Here is a 22969-nt window from a genome sequence, read left to right on the forward strand (position 1 = left end):
CGATATTTTGTCGTTTGACATTTTCGGTGATCTCCAAACACGTGTTGTGATTTTTTTTCGTCTTTTAATCATTTTGCCCTTTTTTTTTTGAAAATCTTCAGGATTTTGGCGACTTAATTCTCTAAAAGTTTTGATAATTTTTACAAACTTTTGTCGATTTTGTCTTTCCTTTAAATGTTTTGCCTTTTTTTCTTCTCCTTTAAAATGTTTTGTGATAATTCAAAAACCTCGAACAACCCTTTTCCCTGTAAAACCTTTGGTGATTTTTCTTCTCTACATCTTTTTTCTTTTTTGGTGATCTTCAAACCATTTTGACAATTTTCTCGTCATTATTATTATTATTATTATTATTATTGTTGTTGTTGTTGTTGTTGTTGTTGATTTTGTTCTTTTAAAATGTTAAGTTTGAAAGAAAACATTACTTCCAAACCGATGGGGCCGGAATTAAAACACATCTCTGCTCGAGTTATCGAGTTGTTATTTTTGTTTTAGACAGGATGTCTACTACTGTAATCAGAGGACCTTTTCTGAAGCTTTTATTTTGAAGGTTGAGACGCTCCACTTCCTGGCTAACGTCACTAACTTGACGTCACCGTCCTCCAGTCAGTGAGGAGCTCGTGAGCAGTCCGGTCTGTCGTCGGGCGGCTGCGCGTGCTGCCGTGCCTGGCTGCGGTACATAAAAGCGGCCAACGGTCACAAATCACAACCGTCAGCCCGCTCAAACACAACACCGGAGCCGCGAGAAACCCCCCAAAACACCGCCCGGTCCTCCGCTCCGCCACCGGCACCTGCGTGCCCTCACCAGCCGACAGAGAGGGGGTCCAGAGCGGGGGGCGACACAGCCAGCACCGACCGGCATGGACCCCCAGGCGAAGGACCGAGGCGGGCCGGCGGCGGGGAGCTTCAGCGGGCGGCCCGCCTCTCTGGGAGCCGACGGGGGAGACTCGGAGTCCGGGGCCGGCTCGGAGGAGGCTGGGGTCGGCTGCTGCAGCGACACGTTCAGCAGCCTGCCCGACATGGAGCAGGAGAGCCTGGAGGAGAAGCTCCGAGGACTGGCGTTCAGGAAACAGACCTCGTATCGGTGAGTGGGGACGCTGGGACAGGGTACTGGTCACACTGGTGTTGGTGTGTGTTTGTGTGTGCTTGTGTGCTTGTGTGTTTGTGTGTGCTTGTGTGTTTGTGTTATGGCCCTCATGGTTGATCTAAACGAGCTCGTGCTGCTGTGGTAAAGACGTGGAGGCTAACCTCAGCTGATACACTCAGCAGGTTATTTTGGAGGTTATTTCTGCTCGTCTTTTTTGGAGCTGAGTTCGCATAAAGCTGCACATGTCGTTATGTTTTTATGTCATGTTCATGCTTTAATTTACATGTACGTACACACACACACACACACACACACACACACGCGGTGCATTTTAGACCATGTCAGAGCATCAAAACAATTCTCCATATGCAATAATAGAGGTGTGTGTGTGTGTGTGTGTGTGTGTGTGTGTGTGTGTGGTTGTAGCATGTGAGGAGGGGGGAGGGGGACCAGAAACAGTATTGATTTTTGGGCACTCTGTGTGTGTGTGTGTGTGTGTGTGTGTGTGTGTGTGTGTGTGTGTGTGTGAATGCCAGCAGCAGCCTGACACCCTGGTGCGACTGGCAGCTGCTGTTGATAGTGAAAACTGGCCAGAGACCAAACACACACACTCTCTCTCTCTCACACACACACACACACACACACACACACACACACACACGGCAGTTATAGCTGTCAGATGTCACCGTCAGGAATGTGTGGCATCTATCTGTCCGTCAGCCTGTCAGATTTAGTCTTTGTTTGAGGCTCTGTTTGTATGTTTGTCACCCCGAATTATCTGCGCTCAGGGGTCGGATCAATCATCGCACCTTGTTTGTGTGTGATCGACTTGTTTCGGAGAGCTGAGTGAAGTAAAGCAACAGTTTGTGTGAATAAAACAACCAATGTTGACTGATTTTTAACTCAAAGGAACAGGAATTAAGATTTAGGGTGATGATACTGTCTTAAAATCCTAAAAATGTCCTAAAATCAAATAAATGTCCTTACATTCTAGAAACATCCTAAAATTTAATGAAGCTCCTGAAACCCTAGAAACGTCCTCAAGTACGGTGAATGTCCTAAAATCTTAAAAACATCTTAGAAATAAGAGAGACATGCTTAAATCCCAGAAATGTCCTAAAATCTTAGAAATATCCTAAAATCTGAGAAATGTCCTAAAATAAGAAGAATTTCCAAAAATCCTAGAAACGTGTAATATCCATCAAATCAAAATAAATCATACAAAAACAAAGGGCCATTGATTTGTTATCACAATTTGAACCACGCAAAAACAGGCATGTGAAGCACACACACGTAAAAATGTCCTCACGTATTCAAACACAGAACGTTAGATGTGCATCACTTCTCGTGTCAAGTGGAAATAGAGGCTCCACGACAACATTTTTATTCATTTAAACTGGAAAATATGTTGCACAATAAAAGCTGTGTTCCCTAAATTATATTTAAAAGATTAATTTCAATGTCGAGAAGGAGAGTGATTAGCTTTTTAATGGAGACTTTTATTTCACCAGTAATTAATGTCCAAATCAGATTAAAAATGCATCGTGTAAACACATCAAAACAGAATGAACTGGTCGTTTTGGGACGGAAATTCATTTCATTTAATAAAAAAAAGGGATGGTTCATTTTAATCCTATTACAGTCCATTTGGCAGATCATAATTTGTCCGGTTTATTATAAAAACATCCGTGGTGTTTTTGAACGCCCACTTTAGCTGCATGTTCTGCAACACTGAAGCAGAACAGAAGACTCTGCAGCACTCGTTTTTTATTTTTAATTTTAAATTTTATTGTATGTTGGTTTGTCGAGTCTCTCTTCCTCTGGGTTTTTTCCATCAGGCGCTCTGTCTGATTTTATAACAGCAGGCAGGAGAAGTTTGTCCTGATAAATCTGTTTCCTCAGTCAAAAAACCCCAAAAAACAAAAACCCACAGCAGTGAGGCGGTGAAGGGTGGAGCTGATACTCTGTGCAAGTCAGAACCTGTTTCTAATCTAAGGGCTTGGGAGTCGAGGCTGATTTAGGATGCAGAACTTTGTGCAAAAAAAAAAAATGTAGAAATTCAATCTTAATATCATCTGATCATCATAACGTGCTGCACAGCTCATCATCATGTTTCATTATTTAGTCAAGAGATAAGAGACAGATTTGGGATGTTCAGAGCGAGTTTTGTATGACCAAGAGGAAAAAATACATTTAAAAAATCAGAGAATTTGTAAACCTGAAAATATGTTGAAAACTAAATATATCCTGAAAGTTTTGGAAAAAGTCATGGAATTTTGTTTCACAAAGTATGATGTGTTCAAGGACCATCAGACTTTTAAAAAATCCAACAATATATTCTGTTTTTAGGGTTTCTGGCTGTGATAAATGGTGTTATTCGGGGGATTTTTGAAGAAAGCGTGTGTTTTAAAACTGCAGACCTGGAAATCTTTTAGAGAAAGAATTGCCTACATTTTTTCAACACCACGAATGTATGATCTTTAAAATTTGTCTCAAAGTCCCGGAGTCCTGGAGATGTATTGGTAAAAAAATGAAGGTGCGCTGATCAATCTGCAGCTGCAGATGCTCTTAAATCTTTTTATTGTTGTGAACGCTGACTGGAATATTTAAATTCAGTCAAATATGGATGTTTGCAGCAGATAAAACGTTGATATTCAGTGCGTGGGGATGCTGTTTACTGTGCTTCAGACACTGACGAGTCACTGAGACTCGGTGTTGTGCAGCATGATTTTGGTTTTGGTCATTAAAAGCATCTTAAAGGCGACACTTCTGTCAGGCTGCTCTTGAAACAGCTGTTGCACCCGTATGAATGTGCGCAGTCGAGCAGCAAACTGCACCTCAGAATAACTGAGCGTCGCTCTCTTGCAGAGAGTTTGATGATGAGGAGGCTGATGCCAGTCTCACGTCTGCGCGATAAATATGAAAAAGACTCGAGGAATGGAAACACAGAGACACAGCGAGCCCAAAGATAAAATAAACCTGCACGTCTGAAGCCCAATAATTGACACACTTTCTATGTGTAATCAGTGGTTTGTGGTTCTACAGGAGATTATGGGATGGGCTATTTATTTTCTCCGCAGGTTGCCTGGCAACCTCACAGTAAGTACAGTGCTCCATTGGATAATTCCCAAAATGTTAAACTGTTGTTTTTTATGCCCAAAAAGGAGTCAGCCTGAAATTTGTCATTTTGACTATTTTCTACCTGATGAGGTCATTTTGACCATATTTGGCATATGGAGAAAATACATGCTATTTCCACTACGTGGCACATATCCCAGACTGTCAGCAGCAAAAAACAACAACAAAAATCTGCTTTGCAAATAATGCATTTTTTTGTTTTTTTTTAAATCTAAAAACATAGTGGCATAATGACAAAAACTTGCCATTTAAATTATTCAAATTTTGAAAATTAATGAATATTTGATATTTATGATTAGGACTGATGTTGGATAAAAAAATAAACTTGATGAAAGTAGAAAATCATATCAATATATAATATTTTTAGAGCTTGATTTTGAAAAGCATGTTTTGTGTGAAGAGCAATACGAGTGAGTATTGACACTGCACAAAAAATGATAATGTATAAAAATCAATGTTGCTGCAAATCATTGACATATCCCAGACTGTCATCATAATAAAATAAAATTAAAAAATAAACTTAGCATGTTTATTGAAAATAATTATTTTTTTGGGTTGTTTTTTTCATCTAAAAAAATGATGGCATCATTAGGAAAAAACTGGCATTTAAAGGGTTAAAATTCTGAAAATTAATGAATATTTGATTATTTAGTTAACAAAAAACTTAATAAAAGCATCCATATTTGAAACTGCTGTTGTGATTTTGTTAAAATTTGATGAATTCTTCAGCTCAATCAGACACTACAGAAGGCTCGCTTAAAAGTGCTGACTTTCATATTTATCACAGCCCAGGTCATTTCGGGCAGAAGCTCTGTCATACGCAATATGTCATACATATATGTTTATTATAAGGATCCTCATTAACCATTGCCGAGGCCACCAAGTAGTCTTCCTGGGGACCAAAATAACATAACATTACATTACAACACAAACAAATAGTAATAAAAGTCATTAGAAATAATAGTAATCAATTTAATAAGCGAACTAAATAATAATGATAATAATAATAATAATAATAATAATAATAATGATAATGGTAATACAAACATACACATACACTGACAATAGTAATCAGAGATAACATAAATTATTGTTATTATTTTTTATACTTGATTGTGTCATTACTTTACAAATCATAGGTACATTTACAGTTATTTATGTATTCTGACACAAACTTTATCTTTTTAACATTTTTTTTCCTCACTCGTAAAACACAGTGCTTCAGTCAAACATCATGTAAAACATAACATCACATGATACTGAGGTACCCAATGTAATACCCATAATACCCATATGAACATAGAGAGCAGGCAAATACAATCTGGGCAGGGTTACCTCATTTCAACGCTCCAAATGTCAGTTTCATTTAACTTTTGATTAATTGCCCAGCACTATACGCATGGGCGAGAGTGAAAAAGAAATAAATAAAAAGAAATGATCGAGATAATAAAAAGGAATTCACCAATTGATCAATTTACAACCAAAAATTAAAAATAAAACAAAAACAACCAACTGAAAAATAATTGGTGAAAAAACCCCAAAACAAATACATAGTAACCAATCCACACACCACATATCTCAAAGAAGACAATACTTCGTCCTGGACACATCCTCCATCTATACGAGACTAAAACAACAACGACCACCTGCAGTCGTGAGAAAATGATATAGTCAAAACCTCAAAGTAGTTCATGTACGCGTAAATAAGATCTTAATTTCTGTTTCAAAAACCTACTTTTCCTTTGATTGAACTTATCATATGACTGTTTCATGACACAATAGGGCTGTAAAGAACATTTTTTTAAAATATGTATTTAAGTGAACTTCGATTTGGAGTGAAAGTGATCAATATGTGAGGAAATCTGCACTTTGGATAAGAATAATAATACTTAGAGGGTAAGAATATTCTCCGCGGATGTATCACCCTCTGTTGTGTATCATTTCCCAGTAATATTATTCAGAGCTCATGTTGTGCACACGGCTTCACTGGAAATCCCCTGTTGGATTAATTTCATTTGGAAAGAGAACATTTGGCTGCTGTAGCTGAAGCCATTGTTGCTCTGCAGCTTTTGTTCACAGAAACGCATTTTGGTGAAAGACGAGAATGTTACGATTACTGAACAAGTGCTCTCACTTATTTTTCCTGATTCAAGTTAATAATCTGTATTCAAGAGTGGAATTAAACTTCTGCTTTTATTTATCTTCCACAGCAGGAATACTTGCTTTGCTTTGGGGCCACTTTTGTAAAACAACAGGAGGCCCCATACATGTTTCTAGGATTTTAGAACATCCAAGCATTTTTGGATGTTTCTAGGTAGGGCTTGGTGATAAAACGATAACAATATCAATCACGATATTACTTTTTCCTCGATTGAAATATGAGATGTAGTCAATAAAACATTCCAGTCATGTTTTGACAGACAACACGAACAGCCAATGATAATAAGAATAGCGCTGCAGAGAACCAAATGCAGTGAAGGACTTGACTGTAGAACAGCTGAGTGTTTGACAGCCACAGCATTTCATCATGGCAGCTGATGGTCCGACAGCAGTGAGACAGACAAACAGAGCGCAGCTTCTCCTCACAGCACCAAAGTGTCTGAAACAGACACATCTGCAGAGGTGAAAGTGACTTCTTTATACTCTACAGACGACTTTGTGTTAGTTTCAGCTTTAATCAGACTTTGGATGAATTATTTAGAAACAGCAGAAACGCATCGCTCCATGTCTCATCCGGCCGCTCGCACTGAGCTCTCATTATTATTACCAGGGGCAGATGTAATGTTTTGGGGGCCCGGGGCCACAAGTAAAATGTTGAGTTAATGTTGATATTGATTTTAGGTTTGAGGCTCGGACCTTTGCTGGGAGGAAATTTTAGTAACTGGACCTCTGTGAGTTTTAGTAGAATAGGTCCTCCAGTTGGTGATGCTGTTCTACAGTATATTTGTCATGTTCAATGTCTGACAGAAAATAAATATTTAAACCCAAATGAACCTGATGATATCTTCATATCTCACTGAGGAGTCAAAGGAACCTTTAAGCTCCACAGAAATGGTAAAAACATACTTCTCTTTGGTACACGTCAGTTGTCGGGGTGCACAGGAATGTCTGTTACATGCCTCCATGTCTTGGTGTTTTGACCTTTGGCCTTATTGGATGAAGTGATGTGTGAATTTTCCTCTTCGTGGGAGCGGCGGTGTGAAGGAAATGGCATCAGGCGGTCAGGAGACGGTTTGTAAGAAGGTAGTTTACATATCTTTGAAGTGGCCACTGCCAAGACATGAATTACCATATGTGGCAATATGACAGAGCTGAGAAATGATGTCGTTCAACATCAAAGGCTGTGTGTGTGTGTGTGTGTGTGTGTGTGTGTGTGTGTGTGTGTGTGTGTGTGTGGTGTAATGTGTTTATGGCAGTGTAAGGCACGTGTAACTTATCTGCGAGACATTCGTCACACTTTGTCTGTGTGTGTTCCCAGAATAATGTCCCTCCTTTTATCTATTCTTAGACGGCTCACCCGTCTGCTGCATGACAGTCAGAAAGACAGTTGCTGTGTGTGTGTGTGTGTGTGTGTGTGTGTGTGTGTGTGTGTGTGTGTGTGTGTGTGTGTGTGTGTGTGTGTGTGTGTGTGTGTGTGTGTGTGTGTGTGTCATGCAAACCAGTTAGTCAGCAGGCCAGTTAGTCTGTTAGACATTACTTCAATTATCTGGTCAGTCAACCAGCTGGACTCTCAATCTGTGGGTCAGTGTGTGAGTCAGAAAGGTGGTTTTTGGGTTTTTTTTCGGGTGCTTCCTGTCTCTCTGCAGGCTTTTGAGGGTTTCCGTTAACTATCAAATTGTGCGAATTGAAATTGTGAATATAAAATACTCCTAATGGATACCTGTCAGTTTCGAAAACACTCCATTTATTGCAAAAAAAGTTTTTGCGCCTGAACGAGGTGCTGTTTTAGTTTACAATTAGAAAAAGCCGTATTTCGCAAAACTGTGCTGGCATGTTTAGTTCCGTCGATATTCTGTATCATAGCAACCAGATGCAACCAAAGCACCTCTGCTGAAAAACGCCGCACCTCCCGAGCACCCTGAAATGCTCCCAGCTGGGTGTTTCCTGGCGTTTTCAGATGGAAAGTAACGCTTTGGTTGGGGCGTCAGGTAGCTCACCTGGTAGAGCGGACGGTCCATGTACAGAGGCTGCGTCCTCACTGCAGCGGCCGTGGGTTCGACTCCAATCTGCAGCCCTTTGCTGCATGTCATCTGTCATCTCGTCTCTCTCCCCCTTTCATGCTTAAGCTGTCTTATACCTCAAGGTCCACTTTAATATCGCGCACACTTGGATTACAGTTGGATAAAATATACAGTATATGTTAAATTCTTAAGAATGTCCTAAATTGTTGAATTGTCCAAAAATCTGAGAAACGTCTTAAAATCTCAGAAATGTCACTAAATCCTAAAAATGTCCTAAAATCTAAAAAAACATCCTAAAACACTAGACACATGTATAGGGCCGCTGCGAATGGCCCCTGGCCTACTGTCTTTTTGCAGAAGTGGCCCCCAGACAAAGCAAGCTGAGCCTCCCTGATGTACACGCTGAGGTGCAAAGCTTCGCTTAAAAAGATAAAAAATATAAATGTAGTTGTAGATAAAGGTGGTTAAAGTATTTGGCATGAAGAAAGAACTCTTGAAAAATGTGTTGTCTCTCACTGTTATAAACACACCATGGACCTTACACGCTTTATTCTAACGCCTGAAAACTACTTATCAGTTTTATTTTTAGAGCGCGTCAAACATTATTGCTTCAGTTACTGTATCAGCGCTCCTTTTGGTAACACAGTAATTGCTGTATAATGCACCAATCTGTGGCTATCTCTGCTTTTTCTTTCATATACGTGGAGTCGTGACACACCTTTGTCCCAAACGTTTCTGCTCTCCTCCTCTCTCTCTCTCCCTCTCCGTCTCCCTCTCTCCCTCTCTCTTTCTCTCTCTCTCCCTCTCTCTTTCTCTCTCTCTCCCTCTCTCTTTCTCTCTCTTTCTCCGTCTGTCTCTCCGTCCGTTTCTCCGTCTCTCTCCGTCTCCCTCTCTCCCTCTCTCTTTCTCTCTCTCTCCCTCTCTCTTTCTCTCTCTTTCTCCGTCTCTCTCTCCGTCCGTCTCTCCGTCTCTCTCTCCGTCCGTCTCTCCGTCTCCCTCCGCTCTCTGGATTTCGTCCTAATTGAAGGCTGTGAAGAGAGTTTTTATATTCTGGTGGCGTCAGATGATGAAAGGCCTTTGATCAGTGTTTACCCCTGCAGGTGGTGCACAGCAGCAGCAACATGAGATACATTCACATCTTTTTTTATGTTTTCCCTCTCGGTGCCTGGTGTGCACCGCAGAAGAAGACATGAAGCGCAGAGTGTATGTTGGACTGCGGTACGACGGGCGCTTATTGTGACGTGTTGTTTGTGAAGTGGGCTGTAAACAGTGGAGGGATAATGTTACGACATCCTGTCCTGTGGCAGCGAGTTTCTGCACCGTTTCCCACGAAGGCGGAGGTGAAATCTGGCCACATGATAAGCCGGCTGACAAAACAAAGTGTTTGTTTCTTTGTATTTTTTTCTCCTGGGCAAACAGCTCGTGGTGGCAGTTTTACCCAGCAGTCCTGGTCAATGTGCAGGGCTCAGGGTGCAGGACTCAGGGCTCAGGGCTCAGGATGCAGGGCCCAGGGCTCAGGATGCAGGGCTCAGGGTGCAGGGCTTGAGATGCAGGGTGCAGGGTGCAGGGTGCAGGGTGCAGGGTGCAGGGTTCAGGGTTCAGGGCTCAGGGTGCAGTGCTCAGGGCTCAGGGCTCGGGGCGCAGGGTTCAGGGCGCAGGGTTCGGGGCTCAGGGCGCAGGGCTCAAGGTTCAGGGCTAAGGGTTCAGGGCTCAGGGTTCAGGGCTCAGGGCTCAGGGCTCAGGGTTCAGGGTTCAGGGTTCAGGGCTCAGGGCTCAGGGTTCAGGGCGCAGGGCTCAAGGCTCAGGGTTCAGGGCTCAGGGCTCAGGGTTCAGGGCTCAGGGTTCAGGGCTCAGGGTTCAGGGCTCAAGGCTCAGGGTTCAGGGCTCAGGGCTCAGGGTTCAGGGCTCAGGGCTCAGGGCTCAGGGTTCAGGGTTCAGGGTTCAGGGCTCAGGGTTCAGGGCTCAGGGCTCAGGGCTCAGGGTTCAGGGCTCAGGGCTCAGGGTTCAGGGCTCAGGGCTCAGGGCTCAGGGCTCAGGGTTCAGAGCTCAGGGCTCAGGGCTCAGGGCTCAGGGTTCAGGGCTCAGGGCTCAGGGCTCAGGGTTCAGGGCTCAGGGCTCAGGGCTCAGGGCTCAGGGTTCAGGGCTCAGGGCTCAGGGCTCAGAGCTCAGGGCTCAGGGTTCAGGGCTCAGGGCTCAGGGCTCAGGGCTCAGGGCTCAGGGTTCAGGGCTCAGGGCTCAGGGCTCAGGGTTCAGGGCTCAAGGCTCAGGGTTCAGGGCTCAGAGCTCAGGGCTCAGGGCTCAGGGCTCAGAGCTCAGGGCTCAGGGTTCAGGGCTCAGGGCTCAGGGCTCAGGGCTCAGGGCTCAGGGTTCAGGTTGTCATTAAAAGTCTCCGTCCATTCAGCTGTCAGGTCACATTTGTTTCTGCATGATCTAAATGTGAGTTTTGACGGTAGTGAGACATCTGAGAGTTTGACAGTTCGACGAATCGATCTGTGCGCAGACCGACAGATAAATAAAGACGAGCAGCACAAAGTGGATCCGTGTTCTGGTTTGAGAACTGGGAGGAGAACCACGTACAGGATCATAGCAATGAGCAGAACGTCTTTACACCTTTTATATTTGAGGAGGTGCTCGTTGTTTTATTTGTTCATCCTGGTTGTGCTCGAGGTGTTTCAATTTTAAAAACCCGTTGTTGGTTAGAAAATGTTTGGGGGCCACGAGGGACCCTATCAGGGGCCAGATTTGGCTGTAAGTTGAGTGTCAGTGGAATAAAGCATTTTTAACAGTATATCAGCTGCTGTTTGTCATTGTTGAACTTTGTGACAAAAAGACCAAAAAAAAGGTTTATTAAATGTTCCTCCTTTATGCAAAACACTTAAATTATATTAATCTAGAACAACATTTCCTTTCTTTGTCTTTAATTGAAGCTTGGCTCTTGAACATGTGCAGTAAAGAGGCGCGTTTGAGCCGTTATCAGGGCTCATCGTACCTCCGGGCTCTTAAATGCATTCATGAATTTTTAACCTTGTGATCCGAGTATTTAGTTCTTTCATATGAACACCGTGCTCGGGTCAGCAGCCTAAAGGAAAGAGATATTTCAGATTTACAAACCTCCGTAATGCCAAGCTGCTTACAGTTAATTGTCTAAGCGAGCGATGCATCACAGCGCGGTACAGCGGCAGCGGTGTTACCCCGGGGAAATTAAGTTTAAAAGGCCAACACAGACAGAAAGAGTCCTTATACACAACAGGGGACAACATCCACCACGTTTACTCCGTCTCACGAGCGCTCGCATGTCCGCATGTTTATCTGCTGCTGCACAAAGTAAAGATGTGTCAGGATCTGCTCCTGTTTGTAATAACGAGTCATTATGCACAAACATTTCAAGAAATTGCTCTGACAACGTGCTTATCCCCAAATTCGATACCAACGTGATAATTATGTAAGGATTCAATATGTAAGATAAGATAATAAATAATCTAAATAATATAATAATAATAATACATTTGCATTTGCAATAAAAAATAAGGTGCAAAATAGTATCAACAAGGTGCCAACTCGACAGTTTAAAAAATATATATACACCAACATCTATGTATTGTGGTTTTTAAGTATTGCGATTAATTGTTATGATTTATTTTGAATTTTGTTGACACCAGACCATGAGGAAAAAGTTCAATTATGCACACCCCAAAAACTTTTTTTTTTTAAGTCAGGGTTCCCGCTGATCTTTAAAAAAAGTCTTCACAATTAAAATAAACTAAAATTAACTAAAGAAATAAGGCCATTAGTGATATTACAATGTCAAAAATCTTAAAAATGCTGATGTTGCAATAAATATTTGTTGGAATTGTCAAGAGAGTTCTTGCAAATGGCAAGAAAAAAAACTGAAAAATAGTTTTTAAAAGATAATAATTAGAATATAATAATAATAAAAATAGGTAAAAATGTATAGAAAAAATAATAACAGCAATAAAAAAAAATTATTATTGTTATTGTTATTATATATTTTTAAAAAAGTTTTATCAATAAATGTACTTTTTAAAATATATTTATTTTTACTTTGTTTGTTTGTTTTTCTGTGACAATAATATCTTATAATATCTGGTGATTGTTTTTTTTTTATTATTATTAAACTGCGTGCTCCCCTTTTCCTTTTGTCTCCCGTCAAAGCCAAAGTGTATTTAAGGACTGAAGTCAGTGAGGAGTGAGAGCTTTCACCTGGAAACTCCTGGAAAACACCTGCACACTGGCGTAGCTGCTGCAGATCGAGCCGTTGCCTCATGTGTTGTGCGGCTGCAGGATGTGGGAGTGTGTTTCTGAGCCTCCGTCTGTGTGAAATTCAGTGGAGCGCTTGGCTCACAGTCCGGGCAGCTTAAAGACGCTCATGCATTTTTAAGCAGACGATCAGAGCACCAATTGTTGATGAAATACAAGGCTCACTGACACAATTTTCCCGCTCTCATCCTCAGGATGGATGAACAGATATGCATGCATATTTATGATACTCTTTGCCTGTTGGGAGGAGAGGGAGCTGTGTGATGTATGGATAATTCAAAAGACATCGCGGGTCAACAGATGAATTTTTTAAAGTCGTGTATCGTCACCGTTGCCGCCGTTTAAAGCTGCAGCTGGCTTTAGGTCAGCGGGCTCGTTATATCTGTCTGTTTTATTGGACAGCTTCAGTTTCCCATCGTTTACTTTCCTTCAGATTGTTAAAGTTTTTACTGTCAAATATACCACAGAGAGTCTCATAAAGCTGCCGTTATATACATTTAACGATGTTATTGTACGTTTATTTTCATGATCAGTAAATCTACTGATTATTTTGTCAATTCATGGACTTCTCATCCGGACTGTAAAGTGTCGACAAAATATCACCAAAAACATTTGAAAAAAAAAGAAGCCAAAATCTTGTTTTTTTTCCCCCCCGGCTGTTTTTTAAAGAATTGCCAAAATTTTTAAAGAAAATAAATGACCAAAATCTTTTCTCTAATTACCACAAAAAATGAAAAAAAAATAGGCAGACTTTTTCTTAAAAAAATGAAAGTAAAATGAATACAAAATACAGCCATTAAAAGTCGTATGCCCCTCCCTAAAACCAAATTAACAAACATAAGTCCCTCCACAGGGCTTCAAAAAATATTTGACATGCTTCCCCCGTTTTACAGCACCGCCCTCCTCTCTCAACATGACAAACAGTCCCCAAGTTATATTTAAAAATTCAGTTTTAATTCTCTTCTAAATACATTTTTTTTTTAATAATACATATTTTTAAAATCTATTAATGAAAAAGAACCAATAATAAAAAAAAAAACATATTGATGGTCGTTTTAGAGAATGTATGATCTTTAAAAAGTCTTGGAAAACTCAAAAAGTCTTTGTCCATTCACTGTCTCTATAATTTAAATTTGAGATGTTTTTAATGAGTTCTTGGTCCTAAAATGAGTTGAAAAACATGTTTTTTTCTGGTGCTGGCGGTCAGACTGAAGCGTTCGTGCAGACGGACGCGGCGATACTGACAGCACCTTCTCCTGGCTCGTTCCAGCGCTGTGAATAAAGTGCGTGTTAATCATGATTGGTGCGTCCCTGCTGTCTGTACACACTCGTCAGGACGCCCCTCCCGACCTCCTCTCATAACGCCGCTCCAGTTGGCTGCCGGTGTGTTTGTGTGCGCTCAGAAGACGAGGAACGCTGGAGTCAGTGTGAGGAACAGCAGTGAGATTTCTGCTCACGCTCTCTCTCTTTTCCAAGCCTTTTCAGGAGTGTTTGAGCGTCTGTGTGTGTGTGTGTGTGTGTGTGTGTGTGTGTGTGTGAGTGTGAGTGTGAGTGTGTGTGTGTGAGTGTGTGAGTGTGTGTGTGTGTGTGTGTGTGAGTGTGTTGGGGGTTATTTTGCCCATAATGCAGTGTGCTGAGGCATTATGGGGGATTGGCTGTCAGGAGCCGCTCCTTATTAGTCGTCTGGCTGGCTGTAAGAGGCTTTTCCTGCTTGGAAATGAAGCTAAAAAAAAGAGGGTGAAAGGCAAGAGCAGAGAAAAGAGAAGTGGATCTTCCTGAGTGAGGAGAGGACGAACTTTGACCTGAAGACGATGAGTCAGTGACTTCCTTCTCCGTTACACTCTGAGCTTTCTACAAGACTTTAACTGTAACTTTGTTTTGACGAAACCTCGTCGCAAGTTTTGATTTGTTAACACGTAGAGCGTGTTCGCCGCATTTTAACCCTTTTATGGCCCGCTTTAATGTCACGCACACTCAGTCTGTGCACTAAATGCGCTTTTTAAAATCAAGCTTTGAAAAATATTACACATTAAAATGATTTTCCACTTTCACTGAGTTACTTTTTAACCACCATCAGTCCTCATCATAACTATCAAATATTCTTTAATTATCAGAATTGTAATCCTTTAAGAGTTCGGTTTTGTCACGATGCCTCGATGTTTTTAGATAAATAAATCTCTGCTTCATGTGCTGTCGGTGTCTGTTTACACTCCTCAGCTCACCACACACTCAGTGTCCAGGTTTCACAGTTAAACACAGCTCATACGGTCATAAAAACACAGAAAAGTCATGGAATTTGCAAATAGCAGTTTCCAGGTCTCAAAAAGGTGTTGAAAACTAAACATGCCTTGAAAGTTTTGGAAAAAATAATGTAATTTTGTTTCACAAACCCATCTGAAATGTAAAAATCCAACCATTATTTCTGTTTTTACAGTTTCTGGCTGTGATGAATGGTGTGAATGTTGTTGATTTTTTGAAGACAGGTTTTAAAAAATCACAATTTTTCCCCTAAAAAATGGCAACTTCAAAAAAAAGGCCATTTCAAATTTTAAAGAAAAAAAGATTTTCCTTTTTTTTAAATTAAAAAATCAACAGAAATATTTGAAGAAGAAAATAAGTCCTCAACATTTTTTCTTTGACAAAAATCACCAAAAAAAAAGGCTTTTTTACTTGTCCAAAATGTCCAAAAATGTCTTCTTTAAAAATCACCAAAATATTTTAAAGAACAAAGCCCCTTTTAAAAACAAACAAACATGCCTTTGTGGTTGTTTTGGTAAAAATTGGCAGTAAAATAGAAAATCCAGCCATTTAAAGTTGTATTCTCCTCCATTAAAACCAAAATCAAAAACATGCTTAAAAAATGATTTGACGTTTCCCCCGTTTAGCATCACCCCGTCCCCTCTTATAAAAAATGGACAGCCGCTAATTTATATTTAAAGGTTATTTCTAATCCTGTTCTGAATTCATGATTTTTTTTTAAAATATTCTGTATATTAAAAAAAAAGAAAAAAAAAGCTGTTTCAAAATAATAAAAAAGAACCAATAAGGAGCATCAATGGTTGTTTCAGAGAATATCTGGCCTTTAAAATTAGCCTCCTGGAAAGTCCTGGAAAAGTCCTGGAAAGTTATTGATTAAACGTGTATGAAGCCCGTTTAAAAACAGACACAGATGCAAAGTGCAGTAAGAAGTAAAGTAGAGAAAAATGTACTTCGGGAGATTTATTGTTATGGTTTTCTCTGCTCATGAGTCAGCGGTGCACAGAGATTAAGTTGTAAATATCAGCGTGAAGTCATTTCTCCTCTCTCTGAAAATAAAGCTGAAAAAAGATTATTTTCAGCACGCAGCGGTTAAACGGCCGACAGCTCGGAGCTGCTGCTCCCGCTGGCTGCTCGAGTTTGTGACTGACTTTGAGTCGCCGCCGTACGAAACTCGACCTCAGAGAAGCTGTCAGGAGCGACAGCGGCCTCACTTGGAGCCGGCGGGTTGTTGTGAAAGGTTTCACTGATGAGATTTGTGTTGTGTGTTCATGTTCAATCGCCTCTGAGCGATCAGTGAGCACCCGCCGATATCTGCACTCGGGTTATGAAGCTCAGGCGTTGCCGTCCTTGTCTCTGCTTGCAGCTTTTGTTGTTATCATGCTGCTACTGCTCACGTGCAGGAGGACAGCTGTTAGTTTAGCGCTCTGCGACGGTTTACAGGCGTGCACAGTGTGCCTGAATGGTCATGTGATGAGCATTTTAAGGCGTGTCAGTGTAGTCGTAAAGAATGAGACAGCATTTTTCTGGGACGGCCACGAAAATGTTATTGTTGCGAGATATTTTAACTCCAAAGTAATCTGTGGGAAGAGAGCGCAGCCCGCTGTGACTACGGAAGCCCAAAGGGAGCGTCAGAGCAGAAGATGGAGATTTGCATTTAAAAAACTGATCGATTTATCGCCCAGCCCTAAGCTGCAGCGGTGCTAAAACGCTCACATGGACTGGGATGGTTTTTGTCTCAAATTTAAAACAGCCTCGTGGACGCGGCCGGACATGACACAGAGCTGGGTGAAAGTTTCTCTAAAAGTGCAGAAAAGAAAAAGAGAGCCAGAACGTGTGGATGCTGGAGCTGCTGCAGAGTAATCAGCAGCCGTTTCCCTGGTTTGTTCTCTTAAAGTAGCACCTCCTCTCTCACCTCCAGCAGGCCCATCTGTCTGCTTCGAGCTGATAATGAACCCGTGGAGTCGACCGCTGAGGTGACACTGACTCCATCACTGCAGCTCCAGCTCTCCTCGCTCAGCCTCGGCTCTGTTTAACGGCAGGACGCGTGCGCTCAGGTACCGAAAATTAAGATTTTAGATACAGCTTCAAAAAACATTAAACACTTTGTACTTTTGGAAAATTACACAAGAAATGTATTTTTATTTCAGTGTGGAGGTAGAAAAGACTTCTCTCACGTGCCTCCACATTTTTAATTTCCCACCACGATCCGTCTCCCTCACGTTTTTCACCTCGGAGTCTTGGATTTGACTTCTTCTCTGCCAGATGGATTCGTCAGCTGAGGGACGCACAAAAGGGCATTTTATTTTTAGACTTTATTCTCATCGCTTTATTGTCGGCTGTAATCATCTTTTAAATGTATTTCAGAGGTTTTTGATGGATGAGAGAGATCTGGGGCTCCGATGCCAAATGCTGGCGCTGACTAATGTGGAGCTGACGGCCAGCTGCTCCGTCAGCTCCGCATCCACACAGGAGAGATCTGACTTTTATTCTGAAGGGGTTTTTCTCTATTTGCATTTTGGTGGACATTTAAGGCAGAAATATACTCAGCCTGCTTTGTTTAGGGGCCACTTTTGCAAAAAGACAAGAGGCCAGGAGCCAGTTACAGCGGCCCCATACTCGTTTCTAGGATTTTAGGAAATTTCTAGGATTTAAGAGCATTTCCAGGATTTTAGGATGTTTTGGGGATTTTAGGACACTTCTGGAATTTTAGGACATTTCTCTGATTTTAGGACGTCAGTGTCTCAGCTGTGTCCTCTGTCGGGGGCGTGGGGGATCCTCCTCTGGCTCTGTTTTTTAACAAGCTCTATGTTGATGCTGTTTTATGTCTCTGACACCTTATGGAGACTAAAAGTACAAAAACTGTTCACAGAGTCAATCACTTTATTTTTATTGTGAATTAGAAAATATTTTGGGGGCCACCAGGGGCCCTATCAGGGGCCAGATTTGGCCTGCGGGCCATAAGTTGAGTATCACTGATTTATGGGTACAAACTAAACTTGGATTTATTCGCTCTCAGTGTTTCTCTCTGTGTTTCTGCACATCTGCATCCCTCCCTATTTATAGCATTCTATTAATACACACACACACACACACACACACACACACACACACACGTACTGTATACACTGCCATGATTGTAAACATGTATGTGCTGCATGGATTAACTCCGGCTTTTGGAAGTGTCTCTTGTGTCTGTGCACTGTGTGTGTGTGTGTGTGTGTGTGTGTGTGTGTGTGTGTGTGTGTGTGTGTGTGTGTGTGTGTGTGTGTTTGTGTGTGTTCGTGTGTGCAGGTAGGATTACTGAGCACCGATCATCTCTGAGCTCTCAGAAAGATGAGTCCCCACTCAAACTCAAAGCTCTCTCTCTCTCTCTCTCACTCACACACACACACACACACACACACACACACACACACACACATTATAATGCATCTCTATACTTAAATAGTATCTTTGTTAATTTTTTTCCTCTGCATTAATCTTTCCTCTTTTCCCTCTTTTTTGCATTTTGTCCCTAACTCAGAGATACACACACACACACACACACACACACACACACACACACACACACACACACACATTTTGATGCAGCTCCTAAATATCCCTCATGCTTCGGCCCTGTTTACAGCCAGAACTAAAGGTATTATGTTTTTGTGTTGTCCATCCGTCCGTCTGTCTCTCCTCACATCGGGCACAGATATTCTCTGGGGCTCCAGGATGAACTGATTACACTTTAGTGATTAAAGGTCAAGGCCAGTGTGACCTTGCATCCGTCTTATTCTCGTGAGCACAACATCTCAAAAACAGCTTGAGAAGATTCTTTCAAACGTCCATTGAACTCAACACTGAACCAATTAGATTTTAGTGGTTAAAAGTCAAAGGCCACGGTGACCTCGTCTGTCTCATTCACGTAAACATGTTTTCCCAAAAACAGCTTGAGACTTTTATTTAAGTTGCCAGAAACGTTCACTTGGACTCAAGCGATTCAATTTTGGCACAAACGTCAACTTGCACTCAAGGATGAATTGATCTGAATTTTCTTAAGAAGTGATAATATTTTAAGCCCAAAAGGTCAAAGTCACTGCAACTTTGCATTTCTCTCATTCTCATGAACACAACCTCAATGAGGGAATTGAGGGAATTTCTTTAACTTTGGCACAAATGTCAAGTTGGACTCATTGATTAAATGATTTGTGTTTAGTGGTCATAGGTCAAGGTCAGTGTGACCTTTTGTCCATCTGATTCTCTAAAACACAATAATTTTAGAGCCAATTGAAGGACTTTTTTTTTTTTTTTTTTTCAAATTTGGCACAAACATCCTTTTGGACTCAAGGATGAACTGATTTAAATTTTCTGAAGAAGTGATGATGTTTTATATCCAAAAGGTCAAAGGTTAAGGTCACTGTGACTTTGCGATTATGTCTTTCTTGTGAATGCAATATCTCAAGAACACCTTGAGGGAATTTCTTCAGTCCGCTTGGACTCAATTTTGAACTGATTAGAATTTGGTGATGACCTTTATGTCCAAAAGGTCAAAGGTCAACTTTAAAAAAAAATAAGAAAGAAACGGAATGGAACATAAACAAAAAAAAGTAAAATAAGAAATGCAAAATCTTAATGTGGAAAGTAACGACTGTGCTGATCGGAGACGTCTTCTGTGCGTGAAGCGTTTTTTCAGACATGATGGAAAGTGGAGGAGGAACTCGACTGGTGTGCGGAGGCGTACGGCCACGGGGCAGTAATTTCATTTTTCTCGTCTTTTCTCCAATTAAGCATTTCCTTTACTGTTTTTCATTTAGTCTCCGACTGAAAGTGATGCGCACTCACTCACACACACACACACACACACACACACACACACACACACACATGACCTAGCAGACCTCAGCTGCAGAGACACGCTATAATTAGTGAGACAGCATCTTCAGTTTGCTCTCTTTCCGTGTGTGTGTGTGTGTGTGTGTGTGTGTGTGTGTGTGTGTGTGTGTGTGTGCGTGTGTGTGCGTGCGTGCATGCGTGCACTAATTGCTCAGGTTAGATGAGAGTCGTTAGTAAATAATTAATTTTATTAGGCAGCTGTTTTCTGCAGAGAGTCAGGCAGGCACTCAGCTGGTTCCTCTCACTTAGTTTGTTTTTTAAGATTTTTTACTTTTTTAAGAATAATTATTGTTATAACGTGCTCTGTGTTTCTTCCTCCAAGTTCTCTTTTTCCCTCTGATTTACTTTCCTCTTTCTCTTCTATAAATTCACTTTTGCTGCACGCTTCAAAATGTGATACCTTGATTGCCATGATATTTCACTGAAAAATACTGTACTTGATCTACTTAAAAAATTAAGGCAACTTTTTGCATAAGATTTTTAAAAAGATCAAGCAAGACTGCTCTTTGTGTGATCTGCTTATTTTTTTGTATGTTATATTATACATTTTTTAAAATAAATCTTAAACAAAATACAGAAAAATCTTTAACAAATGAAAAAAATATTTGCCAAAACATTTGAAGACAAAAAGAGATAGAAGATTTTTTTCCCCTAAAATCTTCCACAAATAAATAAAAAAGTCTAACAATGATACAATTAAGCAGAATATTTTTATCAGCCTTTTTCTGTCAGTGATTTTCTTGGTTTTCTCTCATGTGAGAGCAGCAGAGGTCAGATAACGATGCACAGCGAGGATCCGCTGCCTCCCCCACATTACAGGCTCTGTGTAATTATGTAGGTGTCAGAGGAAGACGTGAGACGAGGGGGAGAGGGGGAGAGGAGAGAGTCAGGAGAGGAGAGAGGGGGAGGAGAGAGGATGAGGAAAGAGAGGAGAGAGGGTGAGGAGAGTCAGGAGAGAGAGAGGGGGAGAGAGGGTGAGGAGAGTCAGGAGAGAGAGAGGGGGAGAGAGGGTGAGGAGAGTCAGGAGAGAGAGAGGGGGAGAGAGGGTGAGGAGAGTCAGTCCTGTGTTCTGGCTCTGGATCATGACATGTATTAGCTGAGTGTGTACAGATTTATTATTGCTGTGACACACAACTTCACAAGCCTCTGTGTGTGTGTGTGTATGTGTGTGTGTGTGCCTGTGTGTGTGTGCGTGCGCGTGCGTGTGTGTGTGTGTGTGCATGTATGTGCCGTCACATGATAAGTGGAGCGTTTATATTTATATGGACGTACTGCTCCTTTAATGGTGAGCGATGTAGAGGTGAGAGGTGTGAAGGCTGATGCAGAGCTGTGTGTCCCGGAGCTCGTGCTGACCCGATGTCTCTCTCTGCTGCAGAAACTTACCTGCTGCTGCACGAGGCGTTAACCCTTTGATTTTAACATGAAAGATCAGTTATTAATCTGAAATAAAAACTAAACAGCCAGAGCGCTCACTTTTTTGGCAGCAGAGAGCAGAGACTTGTGTCTCTCACGCCATGGAGTAGTCTGTGCGCTTATTCAGGAAAACACAACATTTTAAGGAGGCTCAGTGTGTGTGTGTGTGTGTGTGTGTGTGTGTGTGTGTGTGTGTGTGTGTGTGTGTGTGTGTGTGTGTGTGTGTGTGTGTGTGTGTGAGCGTGAGCGCAAAGAAAAAAAAGGCAAAGCAGTTGTGGAAGAAACCCTGAGCAGAGAGTAAGGATGCATGTGTGATACTGACTCGCATGCACACGCTTTTTCCTCTTCAAGAGCATCTTTGTACTGTGTGAGCTGATATTTTAGAGGCAAACTGCTGCTTCACTCCCAGCGTTTCTTTCTTTCTGTCTGTCGCTCTGTCTGTCGCTCTGTCCAGCAGAGTCAGCAGAGTATCTTTTCCAAAACTCCCACTCAGAAAACCCACTCTGCTTCTATAAGAGGCAGAAAGAGAGGACGAGAGCGAGAGAACTGCTCTCTCTCTCTCTCTCTCTCACACACACACACACACACACACACACACACACACAGTGAGGGCCACCTTCACAGTTCGGAAAAAAACAAGGAGAATAAACCCAGAGCGAGCTGGTGGAGAAAAATCAAATTATTGTTGAAGAAAAGGCAAATGCAAAAAAAAATTAGAGCCAAAAGTGTTTCCAGTAAATTTCCAGGACTTTTCAATGACTTTTCCAGGACCTTGAGGCAAATTTTAAAGACCATACATTTTCAGAAACGACCCTCAATACTCCTTATCAGTTCTTTTAGATTACTATATCATAGGTTCACTGTAGAGGGACTTCTGTTTTTTATTTTGGCTTTATAACTTTTTGGGTGACTTACAGGAAAAAAAATGGCAAAAAACAGAGAAAAATGGCAAAAAACAGAGAAAAATATATACAGAAAACTATGTTTATAATTGTCCAGAAAAAACAAAATTTATATTTCTCTTAATTTTCATATTAAGAATAAACAAGGAAAAACATGTCCACAAAACTATATTTATAATTCTCTTAATTATCAAATAAAAATGAGGAAAAAAATTGTATATACAACTCTCTTAGTTTTGATATAAACAATAAATGAGGGATAAAATGTCCATAAATCTACATTTATAATATACATTATACATATACATTTATCTAAATTCTTATTAAGAAAAAAGTGGGGGAAAACTTCAGAAAAATACATTTATAATTCACATAAATCACAAAGATTCAAATTGTTTAACAGAAAAAAAAACTGAATTTTTGATGCACTTTTTGAGGTCATTTTCTATTTCTTTAATAAGCTTTCTTTCTTATTTCCACATAATTTTTTATATAACTTTTACTAATTTCGTGCTCATTTTGGGGCCATTTCCTGTGAAGGTCTACTTGCCTGGGTTTCAGAGGGTTAATGTGTGACGGCAGCTGAGGTGTCGCAGTTATGGCCTCGTCGTCGATGTTGTCGATGAGCTCTGACCGCGCTGGGCTCATCGATGGTGTCGCCTCAGCTGCAGCTTTATTTTAACACAACGGTTTTTAATTTGAGCCAAAACGAGTGAGGAAGAAGAGGAAAGAGTGGGAGGACGGAGGGATAAAAGCGTGAGAGGAGAGGAAGACGAGGTTGAGAAGGGGAAGGAGAGAGAGCAGGACGGAGTGAACGTGTGAAGGAGAGATGATGA

General features: G+C 41.2%; 1 protein-coding gene across 7 annotated transcripts in view; it reads left to right on the forward strand.

The window, feature by feature from the left end:
- Positions 1 to 587: 587 nt before the first annotated feature.
- Positions 588 to 22969, forward strand: part of dgki (diacylglycerol kinase, iota) — an 85839-nt gene continuing 63457 nt past the window's right edge. For all 7 annotated transcript variants that reach the window (XM_088072904.1, XM_088072907.1, XM_088072908.1 and 4 more), the window contains exon 1: positions 588 to 1081. In XM_088072904.1, the coding sequence (XP_087929030.1) occupies positions 858 to 1081 (224 nt within the window). In that variant the 5' untranslated portion in view covers positions 588 to 857. The remainder of the gene's footprint in view (positions 1082 to 22969) is intronic.

The sequence above is a fragment of the Plectropomus leopardus genome, chromosome 22 (genome assembly GCF_026936395.1).
Source record: "Plectropomus leopardus strain MGB_pleo_1.0 chromosome 22, ASM2693639v1, whole genome shotgun sequence".
Taxonomy (NCBI): Eukaryota; Metazoa; Chordata; class Actinopteri; order Perciformes; family Serranidae; genus Plectropomus; species Plectropomus leopardus.